At 39.3% G+C, this 15,762-nt stretch overlaps 1 protein-coding gene across 1 annotated transcript in view; it reads right to left on the bottom strand.

Annotated features, from left to right (window-relative positions):
• Positions 1–8,842: 8,842 nt before the first annotated feature.
• LRPAP1 (LDL receptor related protein associated protein 1) overlaps positions 8,843–15,762 on the bottom strand; it is a 45,218-nt gene continuing 38,298 nt past the window's right edge. The window contains exons 6-8 of the mRNA XM_044680898.1: positions 13,150–13,232; positions 11,800–11,976; positions 8,843–9,489 (exon numbers count right to left, since the gene is read on the bottom strand). Of these exons, the coding sequence (XP_044536833.1) occupies positions 9,424–9,489; positions 11,800–11,976; positions 13,150–13,232 (326 nt within the window). The 3' untranslated portion in view covers positions 8,843–9,423. The remainder of the gene's footprint in view (positions 9,490–11,799; positions 11,977–13,149; positions 13,233–15,762) is intronic.

The following is a 15,762-nucleotide window of genomic DNA, read 5'->3' as shown; positions in this document are numbered from 1 at the left end:
TTTTCAGGATGGATTTTTAGGAAAACCTAACCAAGAATTGCCCAAGAGGAGAATGAATCACTGGGCACCTTGATAGGATAAGAATATAGATGGGAAACAATTCCTGCCTTTCAAGGGCTTACGTTCTACTCAGGAGATACCTGTTCACAGAGAAGTAATAATGACTAGAATACAGTTGGGGCTTTAAGATTTGCAAAGCACTTACAAATCTCTGTTGTTCCTCCCAACAACCCTGGGAAACAAGTGCTGCTATTATTCTTATTTAATAGATATTTTAATTTTCTTTAATATTTTTATTTTACAGATGAGGAAAGTGAACCTGAGAGATGGAGTGACTTGCCCAGTATCACACAGTTAGTAAAAATGATTCATATTCGAACCTACCCACTGTGCTACTAGTTGCTTAAATAAATACAAATTATTACATAGTCATGGGGAAAGGGGTGTGCGCTAAGGAAATGGAGGGGTAAAGAAGGGCATTTTGAAGGAAGTGGCACTGGAACTGAGTCTTGAAGGGGATCAGGGGTTCCAAGAGTCAAAGGAGGTGGTCAGCCAATTGTTTTCCAGTTGTGTCAGACTCTTCAAGACTCCATTTTGAGGTCTTCTTGGCAAAGATTCTGGACTGGTTTGTCATTTCCTTCTCCAGCTCATTTTACAGACAAGGAAGCTGAGGCAAACAGGTTTAAGTGACTTGCCCAGAGTCCCACAGCTAAGATACTAGAGCGATTCGTCACAGCTCCTTTTACAGAAGAGGAAAATGAGGCAAACAGGTTGCAGTGACTTGCCCAGAGTCCCACAGCTAGTAAATGTCTAAGGCTAGACTTGAACTCATGAGTCTTCCTGACATCAACTCTAGTGCTTTATCCACTGTGCCTTTTAGCTGCCCCAGGGAGGAGGAAAAGCACTCCAGAAATGAAGGACAGCCTGTGTTGGCTTCAAAGGACAAGGAATGCTCTATACTTGTAGACTCAGAGATGAATGAAAGCATCAAAGTTATTTAATCCAATCCTTCCAATTTTTTTTTCAGTCGAGAAAAGTATAACAGGTCAATTGTTTTTCCAGTGTCATTCAGGTATTAAGTTTGTCAGTCAGTAATCACTTCTGGATCACCCACTATGTGCCAGGCTGTGCACTCCCTGGCCAGGGGGGATATTAAGAAAGGGAAAAGATGGCCCCTGTTCTTTAGGAGCTCACAGTCTAATGAAGGAGACAAGAAGGAAACCATTATGTGCAAACAAGCGGAATACAGGAAAAACTGGAAATAATCAACACAAGAGGAGGCACTGAAGTGGAGAGACCTGGGAAAGGCTTCCTTCAGAAGGTGGGTTAGGATCTCACTCCAAATCTTGCCTCCTCTCTAGGGAGCCACTGTGTAGGAAACGTGTGGGATGGTGTGGTTGGAACAGAGGGTGTCTGACTAGCATGGGAAGAGGCTGGAATCAGAAAGTGAAGGGTTCTAAATGTTAGAAGATGTTTGTCTTTTATGCTCAAGCAATGGGGGAGACTCTGAAGTCTCCTGGGCAGAGAGAGCAAAGTCAGACCTGTGCTTTTGGAATTGTCTGTTTGGAAGCAGGTCTAGAAGGGGAAGAGATTGGAGACAGGGGGACCAATGAAGGGTCTTTTGCTGAGGTCTGAGTAATGAGGGGCTCCACTGGGGGTCTTGGGCCTGGAGATAAGGGGATGGGGTGAGGAATGTTAAAAAAGAGAAAGTAAGATTTGGGAACTGGAAGGAAGAATGAAGGATGATTCTGAGGTTGTTGAAACTGGGCAAGTAGAAGAATGGTAGCAGCTTCCACGAGTTAGGGGAATCTGTGGGTTTGGTGGGAATGATTTCTGGCTACTTGGCACAGGCAGGACCATAATGAAAAAATCCTGCTTCTTTCAAAGAACCACACAGTGATGGAGGACCTACTAAGGTACGAAGCCCAGTTATTTGTAACAGAAAACAACATGGATGATGAAGATTCATAAGGGAAACATCTATCAAGGTGGACACATTTTGTGCCTATTTATACATATTTGCATGTATATTAGGGATAGATTTGCTGAGTGTCTTGTCTCTAGTTGTTGGTAGTCAAAGAGTTATCTTTTTATTCCATCTCAAAAATAATAATTTCTGAATGATGTGCTTGGTGAATGTCTCAGGAGGCAGCCTAACTGGATTTTCACTAATGGTCATAAGTCTTCATAGTGATTTGTGCTTTTATTACTTGTCTGTGCCTGAATTCAAATCCTGCTTTCCTCATCTGTTGTGTGACCCTTGGCAAGTCAATTCATCTCTGCTTGCCTCAGTTTCTTCTACTGTAAGATGAGGATAACAATAGCACCTATCTCCCAAGATTGTTGTAAGGATTGAATGAGACAGTATTTGTAGTGTATAGCACACAGTGGGTGCTTTAATATTCTTTTTCCTTCCTTTCCCCTGGGATCACAAAAAAACAAAACAAAACAAAAAAAAGATTTAGAGTCAAAGAACCTGGGTTCAAATCTTGGATCTCCTGTGTTATGGCTGTGATTTTAGGCAAGTTATTTTCTCTCTTTGGAGAAATGACATGGATAGGCAAAATGGTTTCTGAGTTTCTTATCATCTCTAAATCCCATGATTCAATCTGTCCTAATCCATCCCAAATTTCTATCAATTTAGGACTCAAACGGGGAAAATCTCTTTTAGGCAGATCACAGAAATGAAGAATTGTACAAAATGGCACCGAAATGGAGGTCTTTTGGAGCTGATCTTTGATCTCATCTTCCTTGAGTCTCAGTTTCTTCAGGAGTAAAATCAGGGGATTCAGTCCACTAGTCTCTTCGGTTTTATTCTAGCTCTTTTGCGATCTAGGATATCATTGATTTGCAGTTTCCCCACCATGCCCTGGAGAGAAGGGACTTCAGCAGGCTCTGTGGCATTCCTGTGCTGTGTCCATCTCTCCTTGCTGAATAAATCAACTCTGAGCCATTGGTGCTCTGCCATCTGCAATGACTTTAATCACTTGGATTTTGCCTCAATGTAGAAAAATCCCCATCTTCTACAAAAGTTTCCTGAATCAGCTAGAGATGGATTAAAAAGAAAAAAAGGTGCTGCCTGGGTCTTTAGGGAGGGTGAAGAATTAGTAAGACATCCTAATAGGTTCATGGTAGAAACATGGCCAGAGGAATGTCCCCCACCCCCTTTTTTTTCTAGCTACTAGCTTCTTATGGACCAAAACGTGGAAGCTCAATACTCAGAGAACATGGAGTCGAGCTAGTATTTGAGAAGGAACTCCTCCTTCTACAGCATCCAAAGTGACCATGTGTCCAGCTGGCCCTAGAAGACCTCTCCAGACAGGAAGTTCACTTCTGAATGGTCCAATTGCTAAGAATTCTTTCCTTACATGGAGCCCATCCCATGGCAACTTTTCCTCAGTCTTTTACTGTTCTTTGGGGGTGCCATTTGGAACAAATCTAAGCCACTTTCTCCCTATTATGCCCCCATGAGGTCTCCTCTCCTCCAGGCTAAGCATCCCCAGATCTTTCAACAGAAGCTGATCTAGCATTTCCTTCCACTGGCCCCAGTGCCTTCCTCTGGCAACAAACAAGTCTAATCCTAGAGTTGGGAGGCACATCAGCATTGAGAAAGGATTAGGCGATGATGGATCATTGTCTAAATCAATTGTGGAGAAAGGATGACATATTCTTTCCCTTTCTCTCCTGGGTTATCTCCGTTAAAGATAGGAGGCTTTGAGAGCCATTCATCTTCCTGAATTCAATTTTGGCTTTGGGCACGTCTTAGCTGTGTGACCCTGGTATTAATTTATTTTCTTAAATATTTCCCAGATTCATTTTGTTCTTGTTCCTGTGGCTCTTGGGAGCATTGTGGGCTGTAAGGGGAGCCAGTTTGTCTTGGCCTAGTGTCCCGACAGTTATTCTGCAGCTTAAGTGTGTGGCCAGTATGAGGACTTTCTGGGTCTTTCTCCCCTTCTGTCTCATGCTCTTTATACCCATCACTCAGTCTTGGATAGAACTCTGCCCTTGTGGCAATGAAAAGCATCAGAAGGCTGGGATCCATGGGGGCAGAAAGTGGGTGTTCTCGGGTCTGAACCAGCGGACGGTTTCTCACCAGATGCTGGGTCGGGGTTGCTGGGGTGTCTGTCTCTGAAGATCCAGCCAATGGGTCAATCAGGATTCACCCAGGCCTGTGACCTCGGTCCGAGCGGCTTCCTAGAAGCTGTGGCAACATCTCCTGTGTCCTGTCTTTAAAGGGACCCATTTTTTATTCATTTAATACCCTGCTGTGCTTATGGAATAGCTTTATTAGGTATTGTCTGTTCTTAGCTGAGTGAACCCCCTTGGATGTGAGCCTTGTCCAAACCAGGAGAGGAAGGGAAAATCCTGAGCAGGATCTTCCATGGACCAGAGGAAATGGGACGAAATGTGATAGACATTTAAGGGTCACGAGTGAATGTACTTAATGCAGCTGAAATCTCTGACTTCACTGCATGGATGAGGCAAACAAGGTCTGCTTGGCCCTTCAAAACAAGAGTTGGTTCCTGGGATGGATGGAAGCTGAGATCACTTGGTCAAGTCCGGTATGTACCTTTATATTGCCTAAATTTTGTTGGTGCTCAGCTAGACTCTGGTTCTTACTCCCTTTCTTCAGGCAGTTTGCCTCTGGAACAGGTAAAATAAAGAGGGTTGAGAACCCTCTGAGCACTGAATGCAATTTGGCTGATTCTTTGGAAGAATTGTTTTTTTCTTTTTGGCCTTAACTCTTGGATTCCAGCCCCTTATTCTCTACTTTTCTTTAACCTGGAGGACCTGAACTTTCACCAGGCTTTTCACTCCACTAATGGAAATCTATAATGATCATGGAGAGCAAAGAAGGATTATTTCATTAAATACTCCCTCTGCCTTCTGCCCTCCCATTGCCACCTGGCAAGGGATGGGAAATGGGCTTCTACCTAATCTCTTTTATCCTTTGAAGGTTCATTAGTTTCGAATTCACTTTCTCTCCATTTTAATTAAACAATGAATTTCGATTCATTAATGAAAATAAGAATGTTGATTAGGAAATTAGCCATCAACAATTACAGTAATATAATTATAGAGAAAAAGCTACCTCTCTCCACCTTCTCTGAGTGTCATCTTTGTTTCTTGTATAAAAAGAACTTGTAAGGTTCCCATATTTTTTGGTAAGAACAGCAGGTACCAGAGTTAACAGGAAGTAGTGACTCCTACGTCATGCCCCCAAGTATAAGAACTTCCTAAGCAGAGAAAAGAGGAGAGCAACAGATAGGCACTTGGAGGAAAGGGAGGAGGGCTGAAGCAAGAAAACAGAGGCAAAGACCATGAAGAATAAGACGTAGTATTTAATCCCTAATCAGTTCGAGAACCCGGGATTCAATGCTGTATGAAATCCATTAGGCCAAATTAAACTGCTGTAGTAGCAGTAGAAAAAGTATTGGGTCCTGGAGTCGGACCTGGGTTTAAATCTCTAAATTAACTGTTTTGAAATGGAGAAAATCAATTCACCTTTCTGGACCTCTTTCCCCATCTGTGAAATGTGCATATTTGTGCTCTCTACTTCACAAAATTATGGTGGGAAAAGTGCTTTGTAAGTCATAAAAGCCTATATTGATAGGACTTATTATTAGTTTCTCTCTCTTGAAATCTGCACTGCATTCAGGGGGTTTCTTACATTTTTTTTTTGAGTCATGAACCTGGCAATCTGAAGTCTATGGAATCCTTCTAGAAATGTTTTTAAATGCATAAAACACTTATCTTTATAAATGTGATTACAAAGTAAATTAGTTATAAACATGAATATGAAAAAATATAAATATGAAATCTCTTTCTACCTGTTCCTTTTTTTGCTGTTGTTCATGAGTGAGAAAAGATGTGGAAAGAACAGATACATCCCTGAGAAAGTTCTTGGTTAAGGGAATATTGACACAATGGACAAAGTCCTCATAAAGGTATTGAGAAGCTGAATTAAAAAATTACTGCTTTCATTTCTGCAGTAACTAAAATGTTAGAAATTGGTTCCCTGGGTCTATGATTGGGACATGGAATTTCCTTTCCCATCGAGCTTGCTTATTTTCAAAAAGTAGCGATTATGTGGCAGAAAAGACACTTGCTGGTCTGGCAGTTTGGCTTAATTTCAGTATCAAACTGTCTTTGGTCTTGTTCTGAAAATGTTTATCAGTCTTAGGTGAAGGCACATACATGTGAGGGTTATCAAATTTACAGGCAACACAAAGAAGGTAGGGACTGCTAAGGCTGGATGAAAGAGTCTGGAACCAAAAATAAAACTTTCAACAGGCTAAATCAAGTAAGATGAAATGGAATGGGGATAAATGTGAAGTCCTACACAGGACAAAGTAAACTGAACACACTTGGGATGGAGGAGGCATGGCTAGATAGTTGATTTGGGGAGGAAAAAGATCTAGGGCTTTTTTTAGTGGACTGTAAGCTCATTAGGAAGTAAAAGTATGACAAGGCAGCAGAGAAAGTTAATTTGATCTGGGGTTTCATTAAAGAAAGGTGTAATGTCTAGAACATGGACACTGAAAACCCTCTGTTCTGGTCAGACAATGTACAGAGTTTGATTTGGGAAACGTTTTACAAGACAGACTGGAGTATGTCCTGAGAGGGGTTGCGAGACCGTGCTTTATAGAGACTGACCGAAGGGACTATGGTTATTTCTTTAGAGGAGGAGAAGCTTGGGAAGGTGGGGAAAGAGATGATTTCTACCTTTAAATATTCCATGGATAGAAATGGGCAAGGTGGTGGCATGAGAGAATGGTTCTGTTTGGATTGAGAAAGCAGAACTTTGCAGAGAGGTTGTGCCAGAGAGAACCAAGTTTACCTTGAGTGGTAATGGGTTTCTTAACACTAGAAGGTCTACTTGTCAGCAATGTTCTATGGGGGATTCTTGTTCAGGTCTCCGGAGTACAGGACCCCTTGAGTTTCACCCACTATTAAGAAAGAAAAAATAAACTGGAAGGGAAACATGGGATAAAATCATGCTTTTGACATTTATTGTGTCAACTTAGCCAAGTCACTCATCTTCTCTGGGACTCAGTTTCCAAATTTGTAAAAGTGAAGTCATTGAACTAGTTAGACCATGAGAGCCCTTTCAAGTCTGAGATTGAAGGACTTGTTCACGGTGACAGAGTTAAGTGGCAAAAACATGATTTTAACCCATGTCTCCCTTCCAAGTTATTTACTTACCTCAAATGGAATGGACTGAATAACCCTAAGTAGAGTTCTTTAAGAAAAGTTTTAAGATGAATCTATCCAGATTAAAGGTTGGACTACATGACTTCTGAAGGTCTCTTTTAGTTCTGGGATTCTATAAATGAAGGATGGTGGTAGAGAAGGTTAATAGGCTTAGACGCTGAATTTGGCTAAAATAGAGTAAACCAAGCATTTTTGTAATTTGATTTCCAAAGTCAAGCTGAGACTACAATGAAATAAAATAAATAAAAATAAAGTCATTCATAATCTACACTGATCCTCTGGACCTCGTCTTGAGAAAGTCTTCTTGAGAGTGCAGAACTCTATTTGGTCTTTTTCCACATACAAACTTTATAGTACTTTTTAAGCCTGGGCTATTTGTATTCATGACCTTTTCAGAAATTATTGGAATTTGTGTCTATATGTTACTCCAAACAATGGGCAGGCAGGTCTTAGATCTTAAGCTTCTTCCTAACTTAAGAGAGACTTGAAATCGTTTCCCCTCCCTTTAATTTGAAGCACAAAGCTTGTGTGCTGGCAGAGAATGACTTCTGTAGTATTCTCTGAAAATCCCGGTAGGCAAGGCTTCTCTCGACTAGGATATTTTAAATTTTGCCCTTTCCCCCAAGCAGACGATGTCTTCTTGCTGTGCTAGTCCCATAAATTATTTATGACAGCAATGAAAAAAGAAAACAGAAGTCACAGAGTTTCTGTGGAAAATATTGTGGTTCCTTTGTAGAACAAACTGTAGGTTTGATTCTGATGGTGCCCCCACGAGATGCTCTCGTGGTCTAGTAATGATGAGGTAGTGTGGTGTAATGGAAAAGAATGGGAATAAAACTGGGTTTGAAGCCTGCCTCTGACACTCAGGACTTTGCTTAATTAATCAGTCTACATTGAAGGCGTAAGAGGCAAAAGCCAGACTCTGCCCTCAAAGAGTTTACAGTCTAATGGAGGATCACAAGAAAGATACTCTATTTCTGAGCCTCAGTTTTCTCAACAGTAAAATGGAGACTGTAGGACTTGAAAAAAGTTGCTGTGAGGCTCAGACTAAGATGTGTCTATAAAGTGCTTTTTATTAAAGGAATATATACATGTTTTATTTGTCTCCTGTATCTCTAGCATTTATCATTTCTTTTTTATTCCAGGGTTTTCAACCCTCCCCCCACCCCCCACCACCAAAAAAAGGTCTATTGGAGAAGCAGAAAGATGGCTTGGTGGATAGAAAGCCAAGTGTAGAGGGGGGAGGTGTTGGGTTCAAATGTGGCCTCAGACACTTCCTAGCTGTGTGATCCTGGGCAAGCTACTTTACCCCCACTGCCTAGCCCTTACCGCTCTTCTGTCTTGGAACTAATACACAGTATTGACTCTAAGATGGAAGGTGAGGGTATTTTTGAAAGTGAAAATCATGCTTTATCATTATAACTTTGTATATTTACAAGCTTAGCTACAGCAAATCACGCCACTGAGACAGACAGGAGAAATGATGTTGTGAAAGCCTTCTTTCCCCTCACACAGGCCTCTATGGAGGGTGAGACGATGGGTGGGAATGGAAGGGGGTTAGAGAACCAGACAATGATGGGTGAAGGTGGGAGAGCTTCCACAGAGAATGATAAAAACCACTCACACATTTTGTCTCTTTTACTTTAATTCATTACGGTGATCAGATGGATTACAGGATTTAATGCTGCATGTGACTTATTTTTTTAAAAAAATCTGGTTTCATATTTATGAAAAATCTGAGAGCTTCTAATTTTTTCTAATGATTTCTCTACATAAAATTTCTAGTAATGAGTTATGGACTTATGGGTGGATGCAAACTGATCTGTAATTGAATTTTCTGTATGTGCAATGTGAAAAGAACTTTCTTACAGGGAAAAAAATAGGACATCAATATGTGCATAAGGGAAAACAGCACCTCTGTCAATCAAAGACCCAGACAGTAGAGCACAGAATCAAGATAACTAACTAGTTGTTTAAGTGTCTGGCTTGCCTTAACATTTATACCTTTCAGCTCCAAAGTTAGATATATGACAACTGAAAATGAATCCCTTAGTGAGGACACATTGACCTATCTGCAAAGGTACCATTATCTAAGTCTTATATATTACAAAGCACAGCATTTTAACAAATTCTTTTTAGGATGAAAACCTATAGGCATAAAAGTTCTGATGCTTAAAGCGGACAGTGTTGAGCACCTCCAGGATACCATTAGAGTTCGTTGTGTGAAAGACCTCTTGAGATTCTTGTAGACAAGTCTTGTAAGTGCTTCTTTACCTAAAGATGGAAATTTATCTTTTTTACCAGATGGGCAGGCAATTATAAAGTCAATGGAATATGATGGAGCCATGCTAGATAGCCTGATAGAAACCAAAATGAAAATGTATGAACTCTAGCACTGATCTTGATTTGCAATCACCCACTCATCCTGAATCTGCTGTCAATATCACAAAAGCAACTCACTATTAACTAGGAAACATCTACTGAATAATTAAAAACAAAAAAAGAAAAATGACCAAGGTTAGCCCTAAAGAAATTTATAATCCCAAAATGAGGATATGACATATGTGCAAATAGATATGCTCAAAGGTAGATTATAAAAAGGGTAGATGGAGAGTGTTAGAGGCAAGTGTGAAGACATTTTCATTCGAGTGGTTCATTAATAGATTAGGAAACTTGAGGACTAAGGGACATGCTCAAATGCACAAGGATGTTCATAACCAGAACCCAAACTCAGGTTTTACTGCTCCAAAACTTGTCCCAACATCTTATCCTAAAGATATTCTAATACCACCAAATTCCCTAGTTCAAGATGTATGAGATAAGGTCCCCAGGGTTCTGGGGCTGAATCCCCTTTGGGAAATGCTGGACTAGATTATTTTTTAAGTTTCTCCAAGTTCCAAAATGGTTCTGATTTCTGTAATCATCAAATTAATCCACATTAGCCTCAAATAACCTAAATTACACACTATTTTTCTTAGAGATAGAATTATTCTTCTAAATGCTAACATTTTCATGTTCATCTTAAGACTGACTTCTTATGTAGATGCACATGAGAGCTATCCTGTTTCCTGCCTTTATTGGATTTGACCACCTTTCAGGAATAATAAGACTATTAAAGGTAGATGGCCAGATCTACAATCCCATTTCATTCTCTATTTCCCTATGTCATTATCCTGGGTTAGTCGCATGGTTTCAGTAACAGCAGTAGTTTTCCAATTTAGGCTCCCACATGACTTCAGCAATTGCTATAGTGTGATGATGTTACACGTGTTTGCATGAAGCCTTCATTCCTCCCCATGAAGAATACTTGGAAGAAGGTCTCTGTGCCTGGATAGCTAATTATTCTCTTACAAATGTGGCCTTGGTTTCTTTTAAGGGCAAAATTTGGGCTCCCATTTAACCCAGATCTACCTGCAGGGATTAAACTCTAGACATAGACTAGACATAGACATAGACGAACTTAATTAGAGTTACTCAGTAAACATCAAAACTGATGGGTGAGGGAAGAAATTTTAAAATATTAAAGTCATCCTAATATATCAGGCTGTCTCATATACACAAACACCTAAAATGTTTCTCTTAAGGATTACATCCATTGATGAATTAATGGCTCTCCCTGAAATATTAATGCCTCTCAATCAGTGAACATTAAGCACCTACTGTGTGCACATCGCTGTGCTGGGGAAGATACAAGGTTTAGCTACTGCCCTCATCTAACTTTTTGGTGAAAGGATAAAACACAAACCTAATTATTCTCAGCCTAGTGGTTTTCCACTGAACTCTTCTGGTAAAGGTCTTTTTTAAACAATAGAATGAAAAAATAATAGAATATTTTTTAAACCACAGGATGATTAAGAAAGTTCCAGTGCACAACCCACCACTATGATATGGTAATGGCCCTTAATGACCATTCAGACATTAGAAGATGGATAAAGCACTGAATTATTACAGAAGAATCAGGGCAGGCACCATCCTAGGTATCCCAATGAGGGGATGGTTTTTGCTGCATTTACAAATGACAAAGTGCTGGGTCTCGCTAGATTCTGACCCTTGTGGACTCCGAAGCCTAATACTGAGGGTAGGAGCCAGAGGGGTAGTTGAAGGAGGAAGACTTGAATGCACAGACTGGACTGGGCATGGCTTTTGTTCCTGGAGGAAGCCGTGACACCCAGGCTGAGTCATTCTTTATAAAACTCCACTTTCCTCTCCAGTTGGGGAAACGGTATGATCTGTGCATGGGGATAGCACATTCACAATCCACCTCCCTTGTGGTGACAAAGGTCCTCTGTAACTGTGAGAGATCAATGAATAGGGGCCTAGTTCAGGGGCTCAGAATATGTCTGCTGTCTCCACGAGGGAGGCTTGCCACAAGGACACTGGATGCAAGATGCTAAATTTTCAGTCTTAGAAACTCAAGGCACGGGCACTGGGGGAGGGTGTACCTACAGGGACAAAATCAGGAATCCCTGAAGAATGAAAGAATAAACACCAGATGATCTCCAAGGTCCCTCCTAAGTTCTAGATGCAACGATCTGATTAAGAGATTAAAAAATGACACCCAGCAGAAACAATGATGATACAAACCTTGTAACCCAATTCTTTAGTCTTCTCTTCTAACATGGCATATTTCTCTTTATTTCTGCTCAGGTGTTCTTTATCTCCAGTTCCCTCAACGTGCTTTAGTTTCTGATGAGAAATTTCCAGCTGTTTCTGATAATGATGATGCTTTTCAATTTTGGCTTCAAAGTGTTTAAGCTCCTCCTACAACAGACCACTAATAAGAACCAAAAATTTTGTTTCTCTCTTGATTTTGATGCTAATAACTTGAGTCCCTGAAAAATGTTCACAATAAATTTAAAAAAAATTCACAACTAACTACATGCTATGGCTTTGGATGTAAGGCTTAGATAGTTCAGGGTGGAATCAAACTACTATTCATGTTTATTGTAGCAGGACATTTTGAAAGCTCAAGACGTTATATCCTATAACACTGTTGCTCTTCAAAGAAAAGACGACAGTGGCAGTTTCCCAAATGGCCAGCAAACCTCTGCTATGGCTATCTATGTGACATTAAGTTATTAATCTCTCTAGACTCAGCATCCTGATCTGTAAAATTATAGATCTGGACTAGATGAATTTCTGAGGTCCCTTTTCAGCTCTAAATTCATGTTTTTAAAAACAAAGTGATTAAAACCAATCCATTGGTTGTTTTAATTGAAGAGAAATTCTTGCTTGACTCTCCTTGGAGCCCATGAACACTGATGCCTAAACATGTGGTAAGTACTCAAGAATTATATATATATATATAAAAATTGATCTGATAAATATATATTGCATATATTTATCAGATCATTTTCCTTTTGGGGCCTCAGTTTTCCCATATGTAGAATGAGGGGGTTGGCCTGAACAGCTTTTAAAGCCTCTCCCTAATGACTCTAGGAAAATGAAGAGGGGTCTCCAGCTGTTCTTTTCTCTCATCTGTCCTAGAAATGAAAGGGAGACAAATGGGTTCTAGCTTATACTCGCTTATATCTTTCTACAAGGCAGAATGAAACTGGAAGGGAAAAAAGCAGGGGCCAAGGAGAAGAATCTGGGATGAAGCACCTGCCGGCTGCTGGATGACTTTTGGAAAAAAGCAGGTAAGTTATTAGGGAAAGAGACAAGAGATTTAAAATAATGATCAGACCACACCTAGAGTGCCATGTTCAGTTTCTGGTGCTTCATTTTAGGCTCAGTATGAGGAATTTTCTAATGATGATAGCTGTCTCATGACTGAATGGGCCATCTAGGAAGGAGCACGTTTCCTATGGCTACAGATATTCAAGGAGAAGGAATTTCTGTGGAGGCAGAGTTTGGACTGGATGGCTTCTGAGTTTCCTTCTAACTTTGAAAATCCATGATTCTATTAGGAGAATTATTTCAGTCTTTTCTTACCCGAAATGAATCCAGTTCCTTTTGAGTAAAGTTTGCTGTTTTAGCCATGTCCCACAAATCAATGACTCTTGGTTCTTCAAACTCTAAAAGTAAAAAAGTATAAAAACCATGAGAGGTGCTGACATGTGACCAGTGACTCTAACATTCTTAAGGAAAGACATTTACATGTATGATCCAGAATACCTGGATTGATCCAAAAATAACCAACTATCCCTTTGATGTAAATTAGTAATTCTTTCATGAATTTTAATATATGGTTTTTATAAGGAAATAAACAGGAATACATAATTGCCAGGGCTCACCTTTATGGAATACTTTTTAAGGTTTACAAAGCGAATTTCCCACAACAACCCTGTGAAGCAAGAGGGCAAATAAAATGTTTCCCATCTTATGGAGGAGGTGATTGAGACTTAAAATCACTTTCCCTTTATGGGATTCAGTTTTTCTCTCCCTTAAAACAAGAGGATTGGACTACCTGGTCTTGAAGGCTTCTCCTAACATTCTGTGAATCTGAATCTCTTTTGTCATTTAAATGAAATTCAAAGCAGGGCAGAGCCAAGATGGTGGTTTAGTAGCAGCAAAAGCTGGACTTCTCTGAGAATCCTTCCAAACTAACCATAAAATAGTGCCTCAAAACAACTGAAGTTCTAGATTCAACAAGGAGAAGGAGTGAAGGGGTTCTTCTGTGGAAAACAACTTGAAAAGTAGGCAGAGAGAGTGGATTGTCACAAGATAAAGGGGAACTGGAAGTAAAACCTCACACAGAAGAGGGCTGGCCATCCCCCCCTACCTACTGCCCCATGTCCTGAGCCTGGGCATGGGCCAATTCTTGGATCCTGGGACCTTGCCTAAACTAACATCATAGCACCCCTCCCTCATTCCTTCAAGTCCCAAGAGTTGGCATGAATCCTCAGTGAGGCCCCAAGCCCCAGGGCAAAATAACTCACAGGGATCTAGGTCCTGCAAGTCATCAGCAGAGGACACAGAATCAGTGGTTTTCAGAATGCCCAGTCTAGAGGCAAAAGAAGGCTGGGAAAATGAGCATGTAGCAAAAGGAATACCTAACCATAGAAAATTTTAGAGCCACAAAGAAGAGCAAAGCACTGATTTAATAGGGAATAGTGAGAGCAAAGCAACCCCATACAAAACTTACGCAGAACAATGAATTGAGCATGCAACTAAAAACCTAGAAAAAGAACAAATTATAAATCCCCCATTAAAGATTAAATTAGAAATCCTAAAAATCAAAGGAGAAATTGATACAATTGAAAATCAAGGAACTACTGAACTAGTAAGAGTAGGAATTGGTTTTAGGAAAAAACAGAGCATTGGTTAATTTGATTAAAAAAAGGAAAGAGAATCCAATTACTAGTATCAAAAATAAAAAGGGTGAAAATTTATCTCCAATGAAGAGGAAATTAAAGCACTCAAGAACTATTTTGCCTAATTATATGACAACGAATTTGACAATATAGGTGAAATAGATGAATATTTACAAAAATATAAATTGCTTAGGTAAACAAAAGAGAAAATAGAATACTTAAATAATCCCATCTCAAAAAAAAATAAATTTAAATCCCCAGCGCCAGATAGAGTCACGAGTGGATTCTATCAAACATTTAAAGAACAATTAATCCCAATACTTTATAAACTCTTTGACAAAATAAGCAAAGGAGTACTCCCAAATTCTTTTTATGATACAAATATGGTGCTGATACCTAAGCCAAGGAGACCAAAAACGGAGAAAGAAAATTACAGATCAATTTCCTTAATAAATATTGATGTAAAATGCTTAAATAAAATGTAACAAAGATTCTACAGCAATATATCATAAGGATTATTCACTATTACTAGGTAGGATTTATGCCAGGAATGAAAGGCTGGTTTTAATATTAGGAAAACTATTAGTATAATTGACCATATCAATAACCAGACTAATAGAAATCACATGTTTATCTCAATAGATGAAAAGAGCCTTTCCTTAAAATAATAAGTACTATCTATCTAAAATCATCAGCAAGTGTCTGCAATGGGGATAAGTTATAAGCCTTTCCAAAAAGATTAGGAGTGAAACAAAGATGCCTGTTATCATCACTACTATTTAATATTGTACTAGAAATGCTAGCTTTAGTGATAAGAGAACAAAAAGAAAATGAAACAGTTAAAATAGGCAATGAAGTAAACTAAACTGTCACTTGATGCAGATGATATGATGATAGACTAAGAGAATTCTAGAATATCAACTAAAAAACTAGTTGAAATAATAACTTTAATAAAGTTGCAGAATACAAAATAAACCCATATAAATCATCAGCATTTCTACATATTTCCAACAAAGTCCAGCAGCAGGAGTTAGAAAGAGAAACTCCATTTAAAATCAATCTAGACAATATAACATACTTGGGAATCTATATGCCAAGACAAACAGAGGAATTATATGAACACAATTACAAAACACCTTTCACACAAATAAAGTTAGATCTTAACAACTGGATAATCATTAATTGCTCATGGGTAGGCCAAGTTAATGAATTAAAAATGACAATTCTACCCAAATTAATTTACTTGTTCAGTGCTATACCTATCAAACAACCAAACAACTATTTTATGAAA

Source organism: Gracilinanus agilis, chromosome 6 (genome assembly GCF_016433145.1).
Source record: "Gracilinanus agilis isolate LMUSP501 chromosome 6, AgileGrace, whole genome shotgun sequence".
NCBI classification, from domain to species: domain Eukaryota; kingdom Metazoa; phylum Chordata; class Mammalia; order Didelphimorphia; family Didelphidae; genus Gracilinanus; species Gracilinanus agilis.
This window is presented reverse-complemented; position numbering and strand designations above follow the sequence as displayed.